The sequence below is a fragment of the Taudactylus pleione genome, unplaced genomic scaffold, assembly GCF_031769625.1.
Source record: "Taudactylus pleione unplaced genomic scaffold, aTauple2 ptg001017l, whole genome shotgun sequence".
NCBI lineage: Eukaryota > Metazoa > Chordata > Amphibia > Anura > Myobatrachidae > Taudactylus > Taudactylus pleione.
The window spans coordinates 2,506,504-2,527,287 of record NW_028285418.1 but is presented as its reverse complement, the minus strand read 5'-3'; the positions used below and the strand labels follow the sequence as shown (position 1 = coordinate 2,527,287).

The 20,784-nt window shown below is 46.8% G+C and overlaps 1 protein-coding gene across 1 annotated transcript in view; it reads right to left on the bottom strand.

Annotated features, from left to right (window-relative positions):
• Positions 1 to 1,022: 1,022 nt before the first annotated feature.
• Positions 1,023 to 20,784, bottom strand: part of EHHADH (enoyl-CoA hydratase and 3-hydroxyacyl CoA dehydrogenase) — a 43,059-nt gene continuing 23,297 nt past the window's right edge. The window contains exons 6-7 of the mRNA XM_088461104.1: positions 10,090 to 10,431; positions 1,023 to 2,491 (exon numbers count right to left, since the gene is read on the bottom strand). Coding sequence (XP_088317230.1) covers positions 1,224 to 2,491; positions 10,090 to 10,431 — 1,610 coding nt within the window. The 3' untranslated portion in view covers positions 1,023 to 1,223. The remainder of the gene's footprint in view (positions 2,492 to 10,089; positions 10,432 to 20,784) is intronic.

The following is a 20,784-nucleotide window of genomic DNA, read 5'->3' as shown; positions in this document are numbered from 1 at the left end:
TGTGGGTCTGATTCAAGGTGCACAAACCGCCGATGTTTTCAGTCTGCGCATGCATCGCGGGGGTTACAGCACAAAGACGCAGTTTGAAAATTCACGTACAGTAGATTAATGCAATTTTGGTGGGCGTTTCTAGGTGATATGGGGGGTCTAGCAGCTAGCCAGATGCAGGCGTGTCGCGGTTAGCTTCTGCGTCCAAAGGCGCATTTGCACTGACCCCTGGCTGCAATGTTTAGAAGGAGAATTGCACATGGCATAAGGTAGGTGCCATCTCTGATGGTGCGAGCAATGGTGAGTCTTACGCACAGCGGGGAGCCCCTCCTCTGATAAAACGTCCCTGATATGTGTCAGACTATATATATATTTGCTCTGCTGCGCTCTTTTACATTTGGACAGAAGGCAATTTTATAACACGCCTCTAAGTAGCAGAAGTACACGCCCTCTCCCGTGCCACGCACATAGATGCTGATTTCACAATCTCTCTGAAATTATTTTGTAAAAGTAGACACGTATGCACTTTAATTACACGTATGCACCTTATTTACACGTGTGCACCTTGTTTATACAGCCGTGCATAGAGGACGCCCCACTACGGTGTCATCCATATTGATTTCATACCAGACGTTGGAGAGCCACAGACTCCAGCAGGTGACACGGTAGTGGGGTCATGCCTGTATAGCACCTTAACACACCTGTAACATGAAGTGAGCATATAGCCATGGTTTCTCCAAAATAGTGGTTTACACACCATTAACAGTACATCCATATACAGCTTTCTTGGTATCTGGCTGTAATAGGAATTTCATGGACCATCAAACTGGAAACCGCTTTGCCAGAGAAAAAACACTCCGGCTGTAACCATCTATTTATATGTATGTATTCGGGACTGTAGAATTGTAATGTATCAACTGCTAATTACGAGGAATCCCTTTTTAACTTTAGAAGTGCCTGCTTAAGAAATAATAATAAATTATTCTTATTATGATGAAGTTACCATAAAAGTTTAAATAAACACATAAAATATATATTTTTTAAACAAATCTTATTCAATTTATTAAAAAAAAAAAATCATATATTGCACATTTTCAGGCATTCTGAATGATTCATTTATGTGTCAGCAGGATTACTTATCATGATTTCCAATATATTGATGAAGTTATTTCATTAACCATAATGGTCTTGTAGTAATCTCAAAATGTTCAAAGTGGAATATCCCATGGCTAAAATCAAAGCCTATGAGTGAGGTTCCCGAGCTGTGATCTCCAATCTTTGATCGGAGGACCTCCCACGGCTGCAAGCTTTTTAAGTAGAAAGGTCGGTTTCATACTTGGGACATCTTGGTTGGCCTTGTGATAATTCTCCAGCATGTCCAACACATTAGCCAAGCCAACAGTGGAGGCATAATACATTGGTCCTCCTCTGTACTTACTCCAGCCATAACCATTGTTGTAGATGACATCGATATCCTCTGGACCGGAGGCTATTCCATCTTCCAAGACCCGGAATCCTTCATTGATGAGTGCATATAGGCATCGTTCCAAAATCTGTTCGGGACTTGAGCGGTGCTGCTTTATGTGGTGAGTGCTTCTATATTTCACCAGGAAATCTTTCACCCAAGGATCGGGCTTCGCATTTCTGCCCCAAGGCTTCTCATACTGGTACCAGCCTTTGCCAGTCTTTTGTCCAAATCTTCCCAATTCACACAGCATGTCGGCAAGAGGGCTGTACCTACTACCTTGGCGTTCCCTTGCGGGAGTTCCATGGGGAACCTTGGCACCAGTGAGCCCCTTCTCCATTCTTGACCTCCAGCCAACATCCAGACCGGCCAGGTCCATCATGCGAAAAGGACCCATGGCAAGGCCAAAGTCTTCAAGAGCTCTGTCTACTTCTTCAGGATAGTATCCTTCCTCTAAAAGGTAATTCGCTTGCTCAATGTATGGGCCCATCATACGATTCCCCACAAATAAGGGACAGTTGCCTACCAGTACTGCCACTTTCCCCAATGTCTTTCCAAGGTTCATTGCTGTAGCAATGGTAGTGAGCGAGGTGTGCTGGCCTCTCACCACTTCAAGGAGCCTCATGATGTTGGCAGGAGAGAAGAAGTGAGTGCCAATGACTTGGTGAGGCCGGTCCGTGACAGATGCAATTTCATCAATATTAAGTCCTGATGTGTTGGTGCAGAGGAAGGCATCAGGTCTACAGACCGCTGACAACTTACTGAATATTTGCTTCTTCAGTTCCATGTTCTCGTACACCGCCTCAATGACCAGGTCTACATCTCGCAGTTCTCCAAAGTCCAGGGTGAAGTGAACAGAGCTCAGTCCGCTCCCTGGAGCAAACCCTTGCTTCTTTAACTTCTCAGCTTCACGTTCCAGTAGAGCGATCACCGCTTTCGTCCCCAGATCCAGCTGCTGGGCGTCCTGCTCTAGGGCGACCACAGGAATATTTGCCTTTGCTAGTGAGGTGACTATCCCTCTTCCCATTGTTCCCAGTCCTGAGAAATGGAAAGTATGAATTAGAATTCTAATAAGCATTAATATTATACATACTCTTTATATCAATTTGTATAAATTGTTGCTCCAGTCTATAATATTACTTCTAAAGGCTCACAAACAGTGATGCTCAGGAGAAAAGAGAGAAAAAAATGGTTATCCACTCTGAACACAATGGTCCTGGTGCGGAGCTGGAAATTAGGGGGGTCCCCGAACTAGATGCACTGAAAAAAATGTGTATATTCCGGCATATGCTGAGTTATAAGCATCTATCGGGGCGCCCACCCCTTATGTGTCCACTTGGCTTGCTGCTAGTCATCGGCATCAGGGCCTGATTCAGAGCTGAACGCTCTGACCAGAGCGCTCGCTCTGAATCAGGGCCGTCCTATTTAAATGTGGAGCGGCCTTTTGGACGCTCGCATAGCTTTGGGTTACCACCCACAGCTTATGCGAGCGTCCATGATGATGGTCGCGATGGTCAAAGACCATCGGGCTTGCGACGAGACCCTGCGGTAGGGTCTCGCTGCCGCAAGCCCAGGAGTGATATTGGCTCTATCAGAGCCAAAGTCACTCCCACTGACATCATTACTGATGTCAGTGGGGCCGGACTAAGATGGTAGGCGTTCCCATGGGAACGCCTCCGTCTGGCCGCCACGCCCCCGGCACGCCCACCAAAGAGGACATGCTGTCAGTCACCATCGACAGCACGCCCCCTTTGGTGCAAGACCCCGAGCGACGTATTTCTCGTCGCTCGCCGGGTCTCGCGCATGCGCACGACGGAGCTCCCTCCATCGTGCACATGCGCATTCTCACAACATCGACCCGCTTGCAAGCGAACTTTGCTCGCGAGTGGGTCTGAATGACCCCCTCAGCGCACACTTGCACCTACCCTACAGTAGGAACAAAAGACCGGTCTGGAAACAGGTATTCCATTGACAGGCACTCACTGAACTTGTGGGATATACACTTTGCCAGCGGATTGGCCAGCTGACTGAGCCATTTGGTTAGTATGCGGCTGATGCTTAAACACTTACCAATCGGCTGACCAATATGTCTGGCCGCAGGAGCCTGTTGTGACGTGATTGTTGGTAAATCTTTCAGATATATCACATCTGACGTGCTGCATGCCCCGACGCGATATATCTGCAAACGACGATATAGATCGTGTGTACACACCTGCCTATGGGCAGGACAGACTCTTCTGTAATTGCCCGTATTTTCGTAGACTCTAAATGTGCGCAGTGTGAAAACATGCAAGAAGCGTTCCGCCAACCGGACCCTGTTCAGCTCCATATCCTCTCTATGACCACTAGTAATTCCTAAAAGAAAGTCTGCTCATTTGTACAACTACAATGTGCCGGGGAAATATTTCCTGTACGGACAATAATTTTCAGTGTAACCACCAGAGTTGGATACATATTAATGACTGAATCTGTTGGTTGCAGCAATATATGATTTGTTTATATTTGGGGGAAAGCTATAAATATACTTTATGTTCAGTTTATTGTCCCCCTGCAGCAAACTCCCTTCTCCCTACTGTTCAGACTGCACCGATGTCAGGGGAGAACATGGCAGACCCAGGTTCTGCTCTGCCTTTGTCGGAAGGTGCGATGTTCATCTCCAATGTGCTGCCTTACTAAGCTCAATAAAAGGTGCTCTTATAGTATATTAATCTCAGTACATATACAACAGAGCTAGAATGTAGAATGATATATACACAGTTATGCGAGACAGACACAGCCTGGGCAGCACATTGGAGATAATTACACTTCAAACAATGCCTCTACAGATGCTTGGCTAACCATTAGACTCAAGAGTGCATGGTCTGGGCCACATTAGTTATTAAATACTACTAGTGCATGAATGATAATGTACCAGATTAATAACAGCAGTGCATTGTAGAAAATACACCATAATCCCTCAGGCAGTGTGGCCCACCGGGGGTTTCCCCTGTACCCCGGCGGGCCAGTCCGACCCTGGGTGGCACCTCCGAGAACATCTTCTGATCTTTCATTCCTTGCGGAGTGCAGGATAAATGCACAATGCCCTGTTTAGGACCAAGTATTCCCGCCATCAGAACTTAATGCTTACTGTACATATCCTTACATGTGCTGAGGTCTATGATAGCAGTCGGATGATTTTGTACCTTCAAGCTGCGCTTTTTATTGGAATGCTCATTTCTCAAAGCATTCAGACTAAACACACAACTAAAAAAGCAAACAATGTACAGTCTCAAAGTCTCATGATTAATTTAATACACAAATGAGGCTAAACCAAAAAACACAGTAGTCAAAACTAATAAAGGCCGGTCATAAAGTGGTAGCGGGAGAGACACTAAAGTGGCGTAATTCTAGCTGAACCTGTAACAGGTTTTATGAGCCTCACCAAAGTACAAACAGTGTCATGAGTGGGGCCTGGAGATCACACAAAGGCCCTCATTCAGAGGTGGTCGCAAGAAGCGACCGCTCGCTCTGAATGAGGGCGGGCGCTTGTCTAATCAAGTGCGGCCTCCTGGTCGCTAGCTAAGCTGTGGGTTACCACCCACAGCTTTAGCGACCGACCAGGTTGATGGTCGCGATGGTCAAGACCATCGGGGCTTGCGACGAGACCCTAAGGTTGGGTCTCGGCAATCGCAAGCCCCAGGGAGCTTCCTGCTCTGATCGAGCAGGAAGCTCCCCACTGACATCACTGCTGATGTCAGTGCTGCCGCCCACAAAACGGCAGGCGTTCCTTAAGGAACGCCTCCGTTTGTGAAACCACCCCCCGGCCACGCCTACAAAACGGGACGAGCTGTCGATCAACATCGACAGCCGCCCCTTTTGTAGAGCGCTTCGGAGCGAGTGAATTTCTCTCTCGCTCCGGGGCTTGCGCACGCACAGTGCGGAAGCTGCGCGTGCGCAGGGCCTAAACATCGACCCGGTTGGGAGCGCTCTGTGCTTGCGACCAGGTCAGGATGAGGTCCAAAGACTGGATCTAAAAACTATTAGCAATAACTACAAAACTGAAAAACATAAGTGCACAGAGGGCCTAATGAGAGACGTATGCTAATGCATTCGCTGCAGCGATTCCGCACGCAGCTGATGTGCGATCATATTCTGATGCTGTAGCTGGCTGGAAAAGTATTGAGATGCCCACTGGCGGCCTCGCAGATCCAAGCAAGTGCATACAAATACGCCGAAACGGTCGCAGATCTTTTGATGTTAGCGGTCCTAAGTGAGCCAATGGTCACGCAGAATGGCCAAGGGAAATGAGACGATGGAGCCATGTTGGTGCATACGGGTTCGCAGATGCAGGATGTGACCCACCCCCCGAAAATGGATGCGACATGCCTGCGGTTTTTAATCAACACTCCCCAATACCTCTCCTCAAGTGGTCCCTGTCAGTCACTTTGCGAAGGAACCCTCACTGCAAGCGGCATTGTGCACATCTCTGAATGAGAAGCGTATTATTAAGGTTTAAAATGTGAAAGGGGTTTAAGAAGCCTTATTCACATCATAGGTATACATACAGAGGTGGTATTCATCGGGTGCCCTACATACCACATATATATATATATATATATATATCACTCAGGATGACTTATAAATAAAACAATGAGCCGGGCTAAAATATCAACGACGTTTCAGAGGTTCTTTTTCTTTCATCAGTTCGGTAACCTGATGAAAGAACTGTAAATAAGAGCTCTGAAGCATCATTGATACTTTAGCCTGGCTCATTGTTTTATTTACAAGTCGCCCTGAGTGCTGGCACAGATGCCTGGTGTTGTGTTTATTCCATTTCTGTTCAGGGAATTTGGAGGGCACCGGACACGAGATTGGATACAAACGGGGGGAGTGCAGAATGCCAGTATTACTGCATAATATATATTTCCTTGCTGTCTATTTCTCCTCTTGGAATAAAAAGAGGCAGATTACTACGGTTATGCTGTATTAATAAGGTATGTCTCAGATGTCTGGCAACTTCATGCCTGTAGTGGTAGGGAAACGTTTTACGTAGGTATTTATGAATTAAGGTGCAATCTACGTGGAGAGATCACATCACAGACTACTCAGCCTGAAATGGGTCCAGAAACTCAGACAGTGCCTAGAGCAGGAGAGGTTCCCTGCCGTCCAGAAATCCAATGTGCCCCCAGGTTATCCTGCCCTGCTAGTGATATCATCTACATACTGCATGCTGGGCAGCTCTAGGACGTAGGGGAAAGAAAAAAATCTGGTGATTAATGGCATTAATATACATAAAGTCTTTCTGAGACCAGCTGTATTACAGCGAGATCTCATTTACGGTAGTGTATGAAAAATTAATAACTCTATTATATCTGGAAGCGGCTGCCTTGAAGCTTTTCATGAAAATCCAGGTGTCAACAAACAGTTCTGTTCTGTGTGGTCCTATTTATAGCGGGGGAAAGATAAATTAATTACACGGTTGTTGTACTGTAGCTCCGTCATTCATCTGCAGAGTAAAATTAGGGGAGGTATGCATGAGATTAACCAGTTACATGCTGCAAGCTGTACAAGGCTGCTGACTGCAATCAGTCATCTTGACTATCAGACTTACAAAACTAAGTGATGGAATATAACCCTAAATATCTACTTACGGGTTGGGTACGGGATGCCGGTGGTCTGAATCCCGACGCCGGCATCACGACAGGGTTAGAATACCAACACCTGACGGTCGGTATCCTAACACTCCCCGTCTCCCTACCCCTAACCCTCTCTGAACGCTGGAATACCCGCGGTCGGGATTATGACTGCATCCCGTTCTTACTGGTGATATTACTTAATTTACTTAATGTCTAGGATCCTTAGGCGGACAGAGTCTGGTACCCTATATGGTGACAATAAACACTAATGCATAAAGTTGAGATTTTATAAAATATTTAAAAGAGCATCTCTAAAACTGGGCACACGTGTACCCAGCGCGACATCGCCAGCGGTGGGACCAGACGTGCTGGGTCCGACAGGGGAGGAGGGACGTGTCATGCTGAATTCTGCTGCATGACATAGTTAGCGACAACCCCCGACGGCCCTGCAGTAGGGTCGATGGCAGTGATGTGCGGTCACGTGAGGCAGGTTTGCGGAGCCTCTCCTGTCATACTCAGGTATACTCTCATTTTTTCTTATCAGTTTTTATAGTCAAAACTTTGAAGAAAATATTATAAATATCTTCTTTTTATTACAAAGTCTTGACTATAAAAATTATTAGAATGATACAAAGTCTATGGCAGGTGAGGCACTGCCTCCCCTGTCTACCTTTTCTGCACATCCCTGATCAAAACTCATCAAATTTCCAGCACTATATACTGCTGCACCTTTGTATAATGCCCACACGTATCCTCGGGTTCATATATCTATGTTTAAATCTGGCTCTGATACTAGCCAGCGCCTCCCCAGCCATTTACCTGGCTGGGGAGGCACCGCACGTCACTGGCCGACGAGCGTTGCCGCTAACGACCCGTGGGAGGGCAGAAACCATGGGTACACACTAGATGATACACACACAATATGTCGCTCCGATACGCGGGATTGTCTAGTGTGTACCCAATGTTTATTTTTTTTCAGCAAGGAAAGCTCTAGGATAAATAAAATCATATAGCTAAGATTTATATTATTAAGCATATACCAAATTTGAATACAGTGTTTGCTTAACAACAAATACAGCCTCCGCCTGTGCACAGAAACAGGCAACATGATAGTAAAACGTATAGGGGAACGGCAAATGATTGTGGACAATACAGTGCGGCTTAGTGTCCAATGCCGGCGCACAATATGGCAATCAAGGGCAAAATCTGGCATGTGTGTTCTCCTGATAGGGAATACCTACAGAAAATCAGGGATTCACCACCAAGCAGAGACTATTCCTCCGGAGATGGCCTCCTTGAGATGGAGAACTCAGTTCTAGTGCAGGCCTAACAGCCTCTAAGACATGGATGGGGAACCTCAGGCCCAGGGGCCGTATAAGGCCCACAGAATCATTTGGTCTGGCCCTCTGAGCATTTTTCTGCTAGCCTCATCTGCCAGATTCTATGCAGCAGGGCCGCCTGGAGCGTCCTTAGGACTCTTCAGACGGTCACACCGCTGCCCTTACAGCTCCCCGAAGCATCCTCAGGATGCTCTGGGCATTGCTGTAATCACCGGCTATTGTGGCTCCGCCCCCGTGTGATGTCACAGGGAGGGGGCATGGCCTGCAGCAGGCCCACAAATAATGTTATATATAGCAAAATGGCCCTCGGTAGAAAAAAAACTTCCCCACCCCTGCTCTAAGAGCACCGAAACAACTGGGACCAGACCATATACCAAATACAGACCAGTCCCTGTGCTTAAGCAATAGTCTATCAACATTGAGCGCTGCTACCGCCATTCATGGTTCTGCACCTTCCGCCATAAAATAAAAATAGTATTATAGTATATCACTCTGCAATGTGTTTCACGGATGTGTCCGTCCGATCAAGCGGACACATCCGCGGAACGCACTGCAAAGTGATATACTGCAAGACTAATTTTAGTTTAGGTTTTTTTTTTTGTGTATCTTAACTTTTTTTGCCGTTTCCCTTTTATATTTAATTTTTTTATTTGATATATTTTTAATACATTGAGATATCGCTTATTTTCCAGAAACTGGGCAGTGTATTGTTACCACCCTTTACATTACAAATATTCACGTGTCTACAAATGGCAGTAATAATAACTAGGGAGGCCAATCCCAGGTCGTTTTTTTTCAATCACGGGATTCAGGATTGAAAATCGCTTAATCCCAGGATTGAGTTGGACAATGAGCGGGGGGGGGCGGGCGCTGGGTACTGCGCGTGAACTTTGATGTCATGCCACGCCGCGCACAGCGGGTGAATAGGAGAGGTTACATAGCAGTCTGTGCACAGGGCACACAGTGACATTGGGGTGAGTGGTGGGTGAATAGGACAGGTTACCTAGCAGTCTGTGCACAGGGCACACAGTGACATTGGGGTGAGTGGTGGGTGAATAGGACAGGTTACCTAGCAGTCTGTGCACAGGGCACACAGTGACATTGGTGTGAGAGGCGGGTGAATAGGAGAGGTTACATAGCAGTCTGTGCACAGGGCACACAGTGACATTGGTGTGAGTGGCGGGTGAATAGGATAGGTTACATAGCAGTCTGTGCACAGGACACACAGTGACATAGGTGTGAGTGGTGGGTGAATAGGAGAGGTTACATAGCAGTCTGTGCACAGGGCACACAGTGACATTGGTATGAGTAGTGGGTGAAGGTGCTGCTGCCACCGGTCTGTATAGCGCTGCTGGTCGCATGGGCCACTCCCGCCACAGGGCCCCTATATGCCAAGCAATATTTATATTCCAGTATTTTATTTTATCACAATTTGAAATGTTCACCATATTCATCTGTCACTAAGGCCTATTTCTACAAAGAGTTAATTGGCCACGATTTCTTTGAAATCAGTAGTAAAGCATTTTGGACACATTCCTGACCAATTCTTTTCTATATATACATGAATGGTAATTTTGCATCCCCATGGCAACGGGGGAAAGCAGCTTTAATGTCATACAAAGTCCCTGAACAAGTAAAACGTTAGTAAAGTAAAAGTGTGAGACAGTGGGTTGCAACCTACCTATGACGGCTGCTGTGCGGACAGGTTTCGGCAGCACCGTGTCCCATCTGCCACCTGATGGGTGCGTCCACTTGCCCACGTTCCTCTCGGAGAAGAAGGCGTACTGCTGTGCCTGAGGCTGGCCTGTGGCCCAGAGGGAGAGGAACAGCTGCCTCTCCTTCTCCACGCCTCGATGGTACGGTAGGTGGACAGAGGCCCTTACAGCTTCGATGCAGGCTAACGGAGCTTGGGCCCCACGGAATTTCGTCTTGGCTTTCTCCACGGCGGTGTCCAGAAAGTCTTCCATATTTGGATTGGATGAGACAATATTAGTACTTAGCCTCCGTTTGTCCAAAGGAGTTCCTGAAATACATATAACGATATGGTTGGTGAAAGATTTTCTAGTGCACAATGTATGTGTATGTGTGTACAGGACCATGCTATATGCCAGGGGAAGCAGAGAGATGTATCGAGCTGCATATAATGTCCATCGGCATAAAGCATTAACGTTTTCTACAAGATCATGGTTCGCAAAAGACATCTAATAAGTCTAATTCTGACAATATCCAACAGCTTGGAGACTGGTTAAAGGTGTTCTAATTAAGGACAAAAAGCTCAAATGATAAAGCATAGCACATCCCGGGTACATCCACCAATCCATAGACAGCATTTGCATTAACTGTAAATCTGTCATTCAGAATTCTACTGTAGCTCTTTCAGTCAAATATCTGTTATTTAAGCAATTATTTGGGTTTTTTTGCTAAATACACAGACTATGATATATAATAATTATAATTAGTGGCTTTCCTCATTTTTGTAAGGGAATTGTGTAACTGAGCATATTGAAGGCCTTTCGGGCCTGAAAGCAGAAAACAGCGCCCGTTCCTATGTTTCTGTGCTTTCTGGGTCCTTTGTGTCATCATTTGTGTCAGATCCTATAATCACAGATGATTAACTGAAAGATGCTGCAATACAGCAAACCTGACCAGCCGCGGATCTACAGACAGTGCTGCCCCCGGACTCAGTGTCCCCCCTATAGTGATACACAATGTGTAAATAAATACGATATTTCTATGTAAGTGAATACTATATTTATATATATATATATATATATATATACATACACACACACACTATACTATCAATAATCGGCAAGGAATATAATCTACATCCTTTACCCATTTACACAGGATAACAGAAATGCCTTTCCCCATTTTTTCTTCAATGTGCTATCACTTTCTTTGCATTTGGCAGAAGAAACACCCGCCGCAGAAGATATCGCCGCATACACACATCGTCTAGCGAGTATGAGGCTTAAGCCTTGGAGAGTGATAAAGTAGAGAGTGATAAAGTAGAGAGGGATAAAGTGCCAACCAATCAGCTCCTAACTGGCATGTTACAGGATTTGTTTGAAAAGCGACAGTTAGGAGCCGATTGGTTGGAACTTTAGCTCTCTCCACTTTATCTCTCTCCAAGGTATGCAGTCGGGAAACTGGCGGGCCTAATCCAGACAGCCTGCCCGACTGACATATCCCGGCAAGGGTCTAAAGACAGGCGTCGATATGCCGACGCCTGTCACTAGACATACGCTGGGAACCAGACGCCTACCAACCCGATCGAAGGGATGCCGGGCGCCGCGCGTGGATAGCCGCGGGGGGGGACTTAGGGTTAGGCACCCCCCCGGGAGGTTAGGTTTAGGCCAGGTGAAGGGGGGGTTAGCGTTAGGCACCCCCCAGTGGACTTAGGTTTAGGCGGCGGAGAAGGGGGAGTTAGGTTTAGGCACTTAGAGGGGTGATTATGGTTAGGCGGCGAGGAAGGGGGGGGGAAGGTTAGGGTTAGGCACCCCTAAGGGAGGGTTAGGGTTAGAAATAGGTTAGTCAATACTTACCTGGGGACGATCGGGATTTCCTCCTCTGCCGGGATGCCGCTGTCGGAATTCCAACCGCCAGGCATGGGTCCGGCGGTAAATCATACAGATTCCCTCTCCAAAGCTTAGCACATCTCCCCTATATGTTAGATTTTGTTCTTCTATAAATGCCTTTTACATTTTTAACATTCACAAACACATGCCTGCGGAATCATTTGGTCTGGCCCTCTGAGCTTTTTTTCTGCTAGCCTCATTTGCCTAGCAGGGGGCCTAGAATGGCACACTACAGCCAGAATCTATGCAGCATGGCCGACTGCTTAGGACGCTTCAGACAGTCACACCGCTGCCCTTACAGCTCCCTGGAGCATCCTCAGGCAATTACCGGCGATTGAGGCCCCGCCCCTGTGTGACATCACACGGAGGGGGCGTGACCTGCACCAGGCCCGCAAATAATGCTACATATATCAAAATGGCCCTCGGCGGGAAACAGATTCCCCACCCATGATTTAGAGGATAAAAGAGAAAACAAGATTATACAGGCAGCATCCCATTTTCTGGAAGACCATCGGCCATGTAAGTAACCCTGAGGTTACTCAGATTGCCCCTTGCAGTCGGAAGATACAGACCCTGGTCTCGCCACTCCCAGAAAACGGGGACAACACTCCCCTGTTTCTGGGAATGGAGGCTGGCCCCGCCTACTCCCCGGTCCCAAACGTCCGCAGCCTGCGCTGGTCTCTCACAGCCTGCGCAGGTCCCTATGGCTCTTAGCTGTGGAACTAGAAGTCCCAGCATGCCCCGGCTGGTTGTGTATACTGAGATGGGTAGATAGAAAGGCTGCAGGTTGCCTATTCCTGTCCCCATATACCAGGCTCTAGCATGGCCCAGTTACTCCTAAGATACCTCATACGATCACTGTAGCTGTTACAAAGTTTTGCCTTTATAGAGAGTTACAGGAAGTTGGTCAGAGAGATTGTTTTCCTGGTAACGGCTCTCCTCCGCTCATTCCTCCTTGTGCCGCTCTTGTAGTTGTTCTCTCCTTGCTGCGGGCAGTGAAAGGCACTGGTGTATTACAAGCACATCCACACACATCAGACGCTCCACACACCCTCCAGCAGGGAGGTGACAGATGGAAACATCTCTTTTATCTACTGCAATTTGGGGAAAGGCGAGCGAGTGACAGCGTCTCTTTATAGGTTGGGAAAACAACACACGGCACAGACTGTTTGCTAAGCAGTTCTGCTCAGCCCTTCTGTCCTAAGGAAAAATATCTGTTCCAAAGATATGGTCTCAGTCTTCCTCCAACGCTGTCAGGAGCTGCAAAGTATTTTCCTGCCCTATCCCCTCTAGCGGGGAACAAGAAAGACACTTTGCGCACGTTTATTAGCGAGTGGAAAGTTCTTACGTGGGTTCTACTTGCAGATAAAGAACATGGCCTACAGCAGTGATGGGCAACCGGGTGCACTCCCTGGGCCCCAAATAGCCAAAAACCTTTAGAAAAGACCGCACAGTACCATTAATCTCAGTAAGGTGTCAAAATAATAAATGTAATCAAATAGACACTATAGTACTTGCCATGTAGACCATACATGATATTCAAAATTATTACTTCCCCCAAAACCGCTCTCTGGGCCTAATTCAGACCCGCTCGCGAGCGCTGAGCGCTCGCAAGCGGGTCGATGTCGGCCAAGTGCGCATGACGGAGGCGGCTCCGTCATGCGCGAGACCCGAATAACGACGGCCAAACCGTCGTTATGGGTCTAGCACCAAAGGGCGCGTGCTGTCGATGGTGGGTGACAGCACGCCCCCTTTGGTGGGCGTGGCTGCCCAGACGGAGGCGTTCCCATGGAGCCAAAAGCACTCCAGGGCTTGCGGCCACGAGACCCTACCGCAAGGGTCTCGTCGCAAGCCCGATGGTCGCGATGGTCTTGACCATCGCGACCATCATTTTGGCCGCTCGCTATAGCTGTGGGTGGTCACCCACAGCTATGCGAGCGGTCAGGAGGCCGCTCTTAAATTCAGAGGGACGGCCCTGATTCAGAGCGAGCGCTCTGTAAGAGCGTCCGGCCCTGAATCAGGGCCTCTGATTCCTCACAATGCTCACATCTATATACCCATTAGAATGCTATTTATCCCAAAACACCTCTTAGACCTCCAACTACCCTGAAAACACCCACTTGCTTCCCCAATCACTTATTAAGAGATCTGGCCAGGGCCGGCTCGAGGCATGTTCGACCAGTGTGGTCGATCAGGGGCGCCACCCCATAGAGGGCACACTCCTCCCAACCATACAGATTTTCAGTGGAACAGTCCCATTTTTCGGGCCCTGCCCCGCTGTTACACCCGCGGGCCGAAGTGTCCCAACGGTGGTCGGCCCCAGAAAAGAGCAATGGATGCCGTACACATCCATTCATGCAGGGAGAGGGCTGGGGGCATCCCAGCTACTGAAGGAGTGCTGGGCTCTCCCCCAGCCTGATGTTAAATGGGAGGTGTGCCATACGGGTACACCTTCAATTAGCGTTACTTAAGGGGAGTGGCCTATTGTAATTAGGACACACCCTTTTCGGTCACGCGATGATTACAATAAACAAAGATCATGTATACAAGTTATAAATATTTTCTATGTATTATTCTAATCATTTGTATATTAAATCTTAGGAGTATGACAGGGGAGGCTCTGACTCCCCTGCCTACCCTGACAGTACGTCCCTGCTCACGACCCCCAAAAGTTCATGTTTTCCAGGTCACTTGTGGATCTTTAAAATGTGACAGTTGGTAACACACATGTGCACCTGCCAGGTGACCTAGAAAACATGGACTGTTTGGAGTCCTGATGACCAAGTTTGAGAACCACTGCTCTATGGGACCAGCAGAGGTAACTATAACCAGCGGAGTGTAAAGGGGAGATGTATCAAGCCTTCTAAAGTGTGGAGAAGTGGTGCAGTGGCAAAGTTGCCCATAGCAACCAAACGGTTTCTGCCTATCATTTTATACAATGTATGTGATAAATGCTCGATGGGAGCCGATTGGTTGCTGTGGGTACCTTCTCACTTGCCCACTCCTCCACTCTTGATACATCTCCCCCTAAGTGAGAACAAGCAGGAAGCCTAGAAAGGTTCTCCATACATAGCAACCGCCATCAACTGTTCCACTCAAGGACATGATCCAAGATCGCAGCCCGAACCTTGTAATACACACATTGTAACATCAGAGATGTGCATGCATCTAATTCCCAACATCATTCTGATCATCTAGCTCAAATAGTCCCTCTATGTCATGTCCCCGATACAGATTATTAGTGTAATGACACGTGCAGATATGTAACCACCGTTCGTGCACATCATTATATTGGCAAAATGTGCAGAGAAGAAAACAAATTCTGCAAAGCACTGGATTGTTGTGTTATTATTGTTATTATTACTAGTAAAGGGACAGAGGGCCTGATTCAGAGCCGGACGCTCTAACAAGAGCGCTCGCTCTGAATCAGGGCCGTCCTAGCCGATATTGGTAGCGGCCTCCTGGCCGCTCGCATAGCTGTGGGTGACCACCCACAGCTTATGCGAGCGGCCAAAAAGATGGTCGCGATGGTCGAGACCATCGCGACCATCGGGCTTGCGACGAGACCCTTGTGGTAGTGTCTCGTCTACTATCAGAGCCAAAAGCACTCCCACTCACATCACTAGTGATGTTAGTGGGGCCGGACCCGTCTGGGCAGCCACCCCCTATGCCACGCCCACCAAAGGGGGCGTGCTGTCACTCACCATCGATTCGAGAGCATGTCCCCTTTGGTGCGAGACCCATAGCGACGGCTTGGCCGTCGTTATTCGGGTCTCACGCATGCGCACGACAGAGCTCCCTCCGTCGTGCGCATGCGCACTTGGGCACCATCGACCCGCTTGCGAGCGTTCAGCGCTCGCGAGCGGGTCTGAATTAGGCCCAGAATCCAGGTAACCTCAGTCTGCTTCCGCCCCCTCACTGTCGGCTGCTTAGTCCCTCTCTGCTGCTCTATCATCCCTCTCCCCCCACCTCGTTCCATCCTGCCCTCTCTCACCCCCCCCCCCCCCCCCCCGGCGGCCTGGTTTCCTTGGTCACTTTCCCCCCCCCCCCATGCTTACCCCTTTCTTAGAGGTAGGGATGGACGTCAGAAGCCGATGGTTAACAACCATCAATGTTCCAGATTCAATGGAAGTTCTTTTTCCTTAGAATTGCGAGTATTCAATGGTAGCCAGCCATCGGATGCAGCTTTCCAATTCCTATCCGATGGATGGTTGTAGTCTTTCAGCTGCGGACACCTGGAAGTGGTGTTCGCAGTTTAGCTAGAATATAATCATCGATGGTTATACCATCGAATGGTTGTGATGCCATAGCTAGCAGCCACCACATCACCAGATTTAATGTTGGAAGACCGGTAACCATTTGATGGCAGGTTTCTGACGTCCATCCCTCATTAGTGGCCGTCTGGTCCTCCTCCCAGGCTATGGGCCCGATTCAGAGATTTTCACAAAGACGATATTTGCGCAGAACGAGCGATTTGTTCGTCATTGTGCTGAAGCTGCACTGCACACATGCAGCGTTTACATCGCGATTATGCTCTCACAGAGAAACCACTCACAAAGTGAGTGACAGGTAGTCAGCGTTTGGGGGTGGTAATGAGGGGGGAGTGGGGGGTTAGTAAAAACAGGCGTATCTGACTGCCTAAACGCAGTTTCATGGGCGTGCATAAATTAGCCATTGTGTTCTCCACCGCAGAATGAGACCTCTCTGTGTGTCAGGAGAGCGGCAGTGTTTGCGGCTGGTCTTACATGCAGTGTGACTGCCCCATGTGCATCGATGGTATCGATGTTTAGGCTGCTGCACATCGTCATACGGATATGAGAGGGCAGCAGTGGGCATCTCTATGCTGGGCTGTGCTTTGGAAGGCATTAGCATATTTTAACCACGGTTGATCCATGAGAGAATGCAGTTGCAATTGCATTAGCGTAAATCTCGGAGACAGGCCCTGTGTCTGTCCCATCCCTAGAAATAGGAGCCTTTGGGGTACAGGACCCAGCTCCCACTACACGTGCATGTTGGAAACACAACAGACCTCACAGAACTATTATATAGATTATTATTTTTAAAACAACCGCAAACTGTTCTTAGTAATAAGTAATAACATAGATCAGCTAATGTATCATAAACCTTGTAAGCCTAAAGCTGGGTACACACGTAAAGATTTTCTGTCCAACCATCCAACTAATTGATTGGTTGGAATGAGAATCTGGTAATGTATGGGAGTAACTGATGATCAGCAATTTGCTCCTAAATGCCAGAAAACAGATGAAAATGGTCGGTCAGACAAGTTTGTTAAAGGTTTGATCTAAACAATTTGTTCAAACAACAGTTTTTGTCCATTTTCCGGCGTTTGGGAGCAAATTGCTGATTGTCAGTTACTCCCATACATTACCAGATTTTCATTCCAACCAATCAACTAGCTGGATGGTTGGACAGAAAATCTTTACTTGTGTATGCAGCTTTAGGCCCGTATTCAATTTGAGGTGAAAAGCAGTTTTCACGTGTTTTTGGCAAAAACTTTTCGCAGATGACGTCATTTTCGCCAGTTTTGATTTTACTCCGTATTCAATTTGGAAGACTTTTCGCCTAGGCGGAACGTCAATGCAATGTAATAGGCGGAAAAGTTTCGCCTATGAATAGCAGGTGGAAAAAAGTGCAGAATTGGGGTTTTGGGGTGCAACGTTGCGGGAACCCCCGTGCAGCCTTCAGACAGTCCCCCAAAGGTAAACGGTGTCAAAAAATAAATAAATATAAAAAAAAACAAAACTTAAGGACACCCCAAAAAATCACTTTGAACTTGGTGGCAAAAAAAAAATAAAAAATGTTGGGGGACAAAGTTAAAAACTAGCGAACTTGACTCTGGGGGGGGTCCCCAAGTATGCCCCAGGTGTTTTTAACTGCAGGGACTTGCTGCAGGTGGATTTTTCAAGTTTTTTTTAAACTTTACTTTAGCAACTTTAAAATATGCTGACCCCCATTTTCAAGTACCCCAAATTTGCTGGGATACGTTCTTTTCTGGAAAAAATACTCCTGAATACTATTCTGCACCACGTATACAAAAACGCTATTTAGCAGCTATTGAGCCCATTTAAAAACACCAAATACCTTCAGCAAGCCAAATTGGGGGTAACCATATCTAACCCCCATGTCAGAGCATCTTTTGAGAGGAGACAGGCTGATTTCCCCAAATCTGGCAGTACTTTCCGCTTATTTAAGTTTCGCCGGGTCCCGATTTCGCCTACTTTCAAATTGAATACGGCGATACGCAATACTTTTCCGCCTGCAAAACACGCGATGTAGGCGAAAAGTCCGGGAGTTGAAAAAGTATCGCGGCTCAGCTCAAATTGAATACGGGCCTTAGAATAAGGCAACAAAATGTGGTCTAACTTTATTTAAAAAAACTTGGTCCAGCGATACAAAAATAATGCAATATCTCCCTCCACTGGTATTCAGTGGAACTGCAACATAATGGGTCTTATTCCATACAGCCTGCAAAAGTCACTTTCACAGGATTATGGCAAAATGAAGTAACTACTGAGCGAAATGGGACAAAATGTAAATTGCACTGAAGAGCTGAGCTTTAAACAGTCACACGCAAATACTGTACAATCCGATGTAGCATAGATTCGTAAATTTGCGCTTTTGGGCGAACGCATTTTTACCCGGCTTTGTTTTGATGTGAATGCATCTAAAGGCTCATACACACTTACCGATATGTTCCATGAGCGATATTGTTAAGCGTTTTCCCTTGAACTACCGGGCTCAATGTCAGGAACGACATTGAGCATCCACACTGAACGATATCGTTTAGTGACGCCACCCTCCCTCATCCCTGAACATGCACAACCTGACGATATCGTCAAGTTGCCCTGTATGTTCGGGCGACGGCAGACATCATTAACGATCCGTGGGAGCGCGCATCATTAACGATATCAGTCATACACACTGGACGATATTGAACGCTATGAACGATAACGTTATCTTCCATATCGTTCAATTATTGTCTAGTGTGTATGAGCCTTAAATCAGCATCAGGCCGATTGTACTGGACAAGCCAAGCAAGGGTTACATCCGCCCCCCAACACATCATGAGAGCCGGCTTCCCCACGGGTTACACTCTGATAAAACATTTATGTGATAATTAAAAAAAACTATATTCTGATTGGCTGATTGCGGATTCACCTCTGAAGCGGATAGGCTTACTTCATAGCTGCTGCCTATATTATATGATTTTGTGGGCGTCGTTTATCTTGCCCTTATTGTTACATTCACTTGTGCCCGAGAAGGAAGATTATAACTGCTGTATTATAAAGAGTTGCTTTCTTATGCAGATTTCACTATTAAATTTATGTGCATATGCTAAAGTATATTTACTTGCATCTTCCTTGAGCTTCGTGCGTACAGCTCAACATCGGTGTCGTAGGGGCCTATTCATCATCCTTAATGGATCCGTTACACATGCGGAAACGCTAGTCTTCGCATGTTTTTAATAATGGGCGCACTCATTATTAGGGGCCCTATGTGGCCCCCCCAGTATTCAACAAGCTACTAAAGCTCAACGTTTTTGGAGTTTGTCTGTGGGAACCAATGTCTCTTTAGATGGCGTTGATTCCCGTAGTCTCAAGTAGCTTCCCATAGGAAAGAGGTCAGGGGTTGAGAAGAGGGACCCAAGCAGTCCACCACCGCCTCCAAATAATCTCAGAAGCGTCTAGACTCTGAACCAGATACTACATGATCACATTTAATAATAATTAAGAAAAAAAAAAAAGTTGAAAATTGGAGATTTAGAGGGGTATTCAATATGGGAGCGAAAAGTCCGTACTGGACTATTCGCTCCACATCGGAGATTTTTCTAGGATAAAGTATCGGGCGCGCGCCCGCTTTATCCCTGTATTCAATATAAAACCTCCAAAAACGGGAACCTGCGAAGTGGGATTTGCGTAAAAAAACTAAAATTTACCTGAAAAATTTTTTAGGACACCCCGAAAGTTGTAAAAACATGGGGGATCACTATGGGTACCCCCGTTTTAGCCTGCAAATGAAAGTCGGGGATTTAAATAGCTGCGGCAGGTGTTTTTTTCCCCGACATTGAAGAAGTGATGCAGAAGAGCACTTAGGTTATTTTTTTCGTTTTTTTAAGTGGTCCCATCAAATTTGGGGTACATGAAAATGGGTACTAGCATATTTTGATGTCCCTAAAGTAAGTTTTTTAAAATTCTGCAATTGTGCACCTGCCGCTAATAATCTATTCTATAATACACCTGCCGCATACTTGCAGAATAGCCCTGAACCTATTTCCCTAGTTTTAAACAATTTTTTCCCATTTTTTTTTTCACCCCCATTTTTAAATACATTTTTTGGGGTGTCCCTATTTTTTTTTTTTGACACAGTTATTTTTAAAATGACATTCCCAGGGGTGCAGGCTATTTTTTTTAAGCCTGCACCCCTAAACCCCAATTCTGCACTTTTTTTCGACACCTATTCAATGGTGAAAAGTTATCCCCGTTTTTTATCAAAGACTTTTCGAACCTGCGAAAAGTCTTTGAAATTGAATACGGTGTAAAACTAAAACCTGCAATAATTACGTCATAGGTGTGATATTAACGCAAAAACAAGAGACATGGTAAGAACTTACCTTTGTTATCTCTGTTTCTACAAAGTCCATAGGGTCCACAGGGTTGACCTTGGGGTATAGCTGGATCTGGATCCATGGGCACCACGCAGTTAAAGCTTTGCTGCTCCCAGGATGCACTTGGGTCCGTCCTCCTCTATACCCCGCCCCCGAGCCACAGGCACCT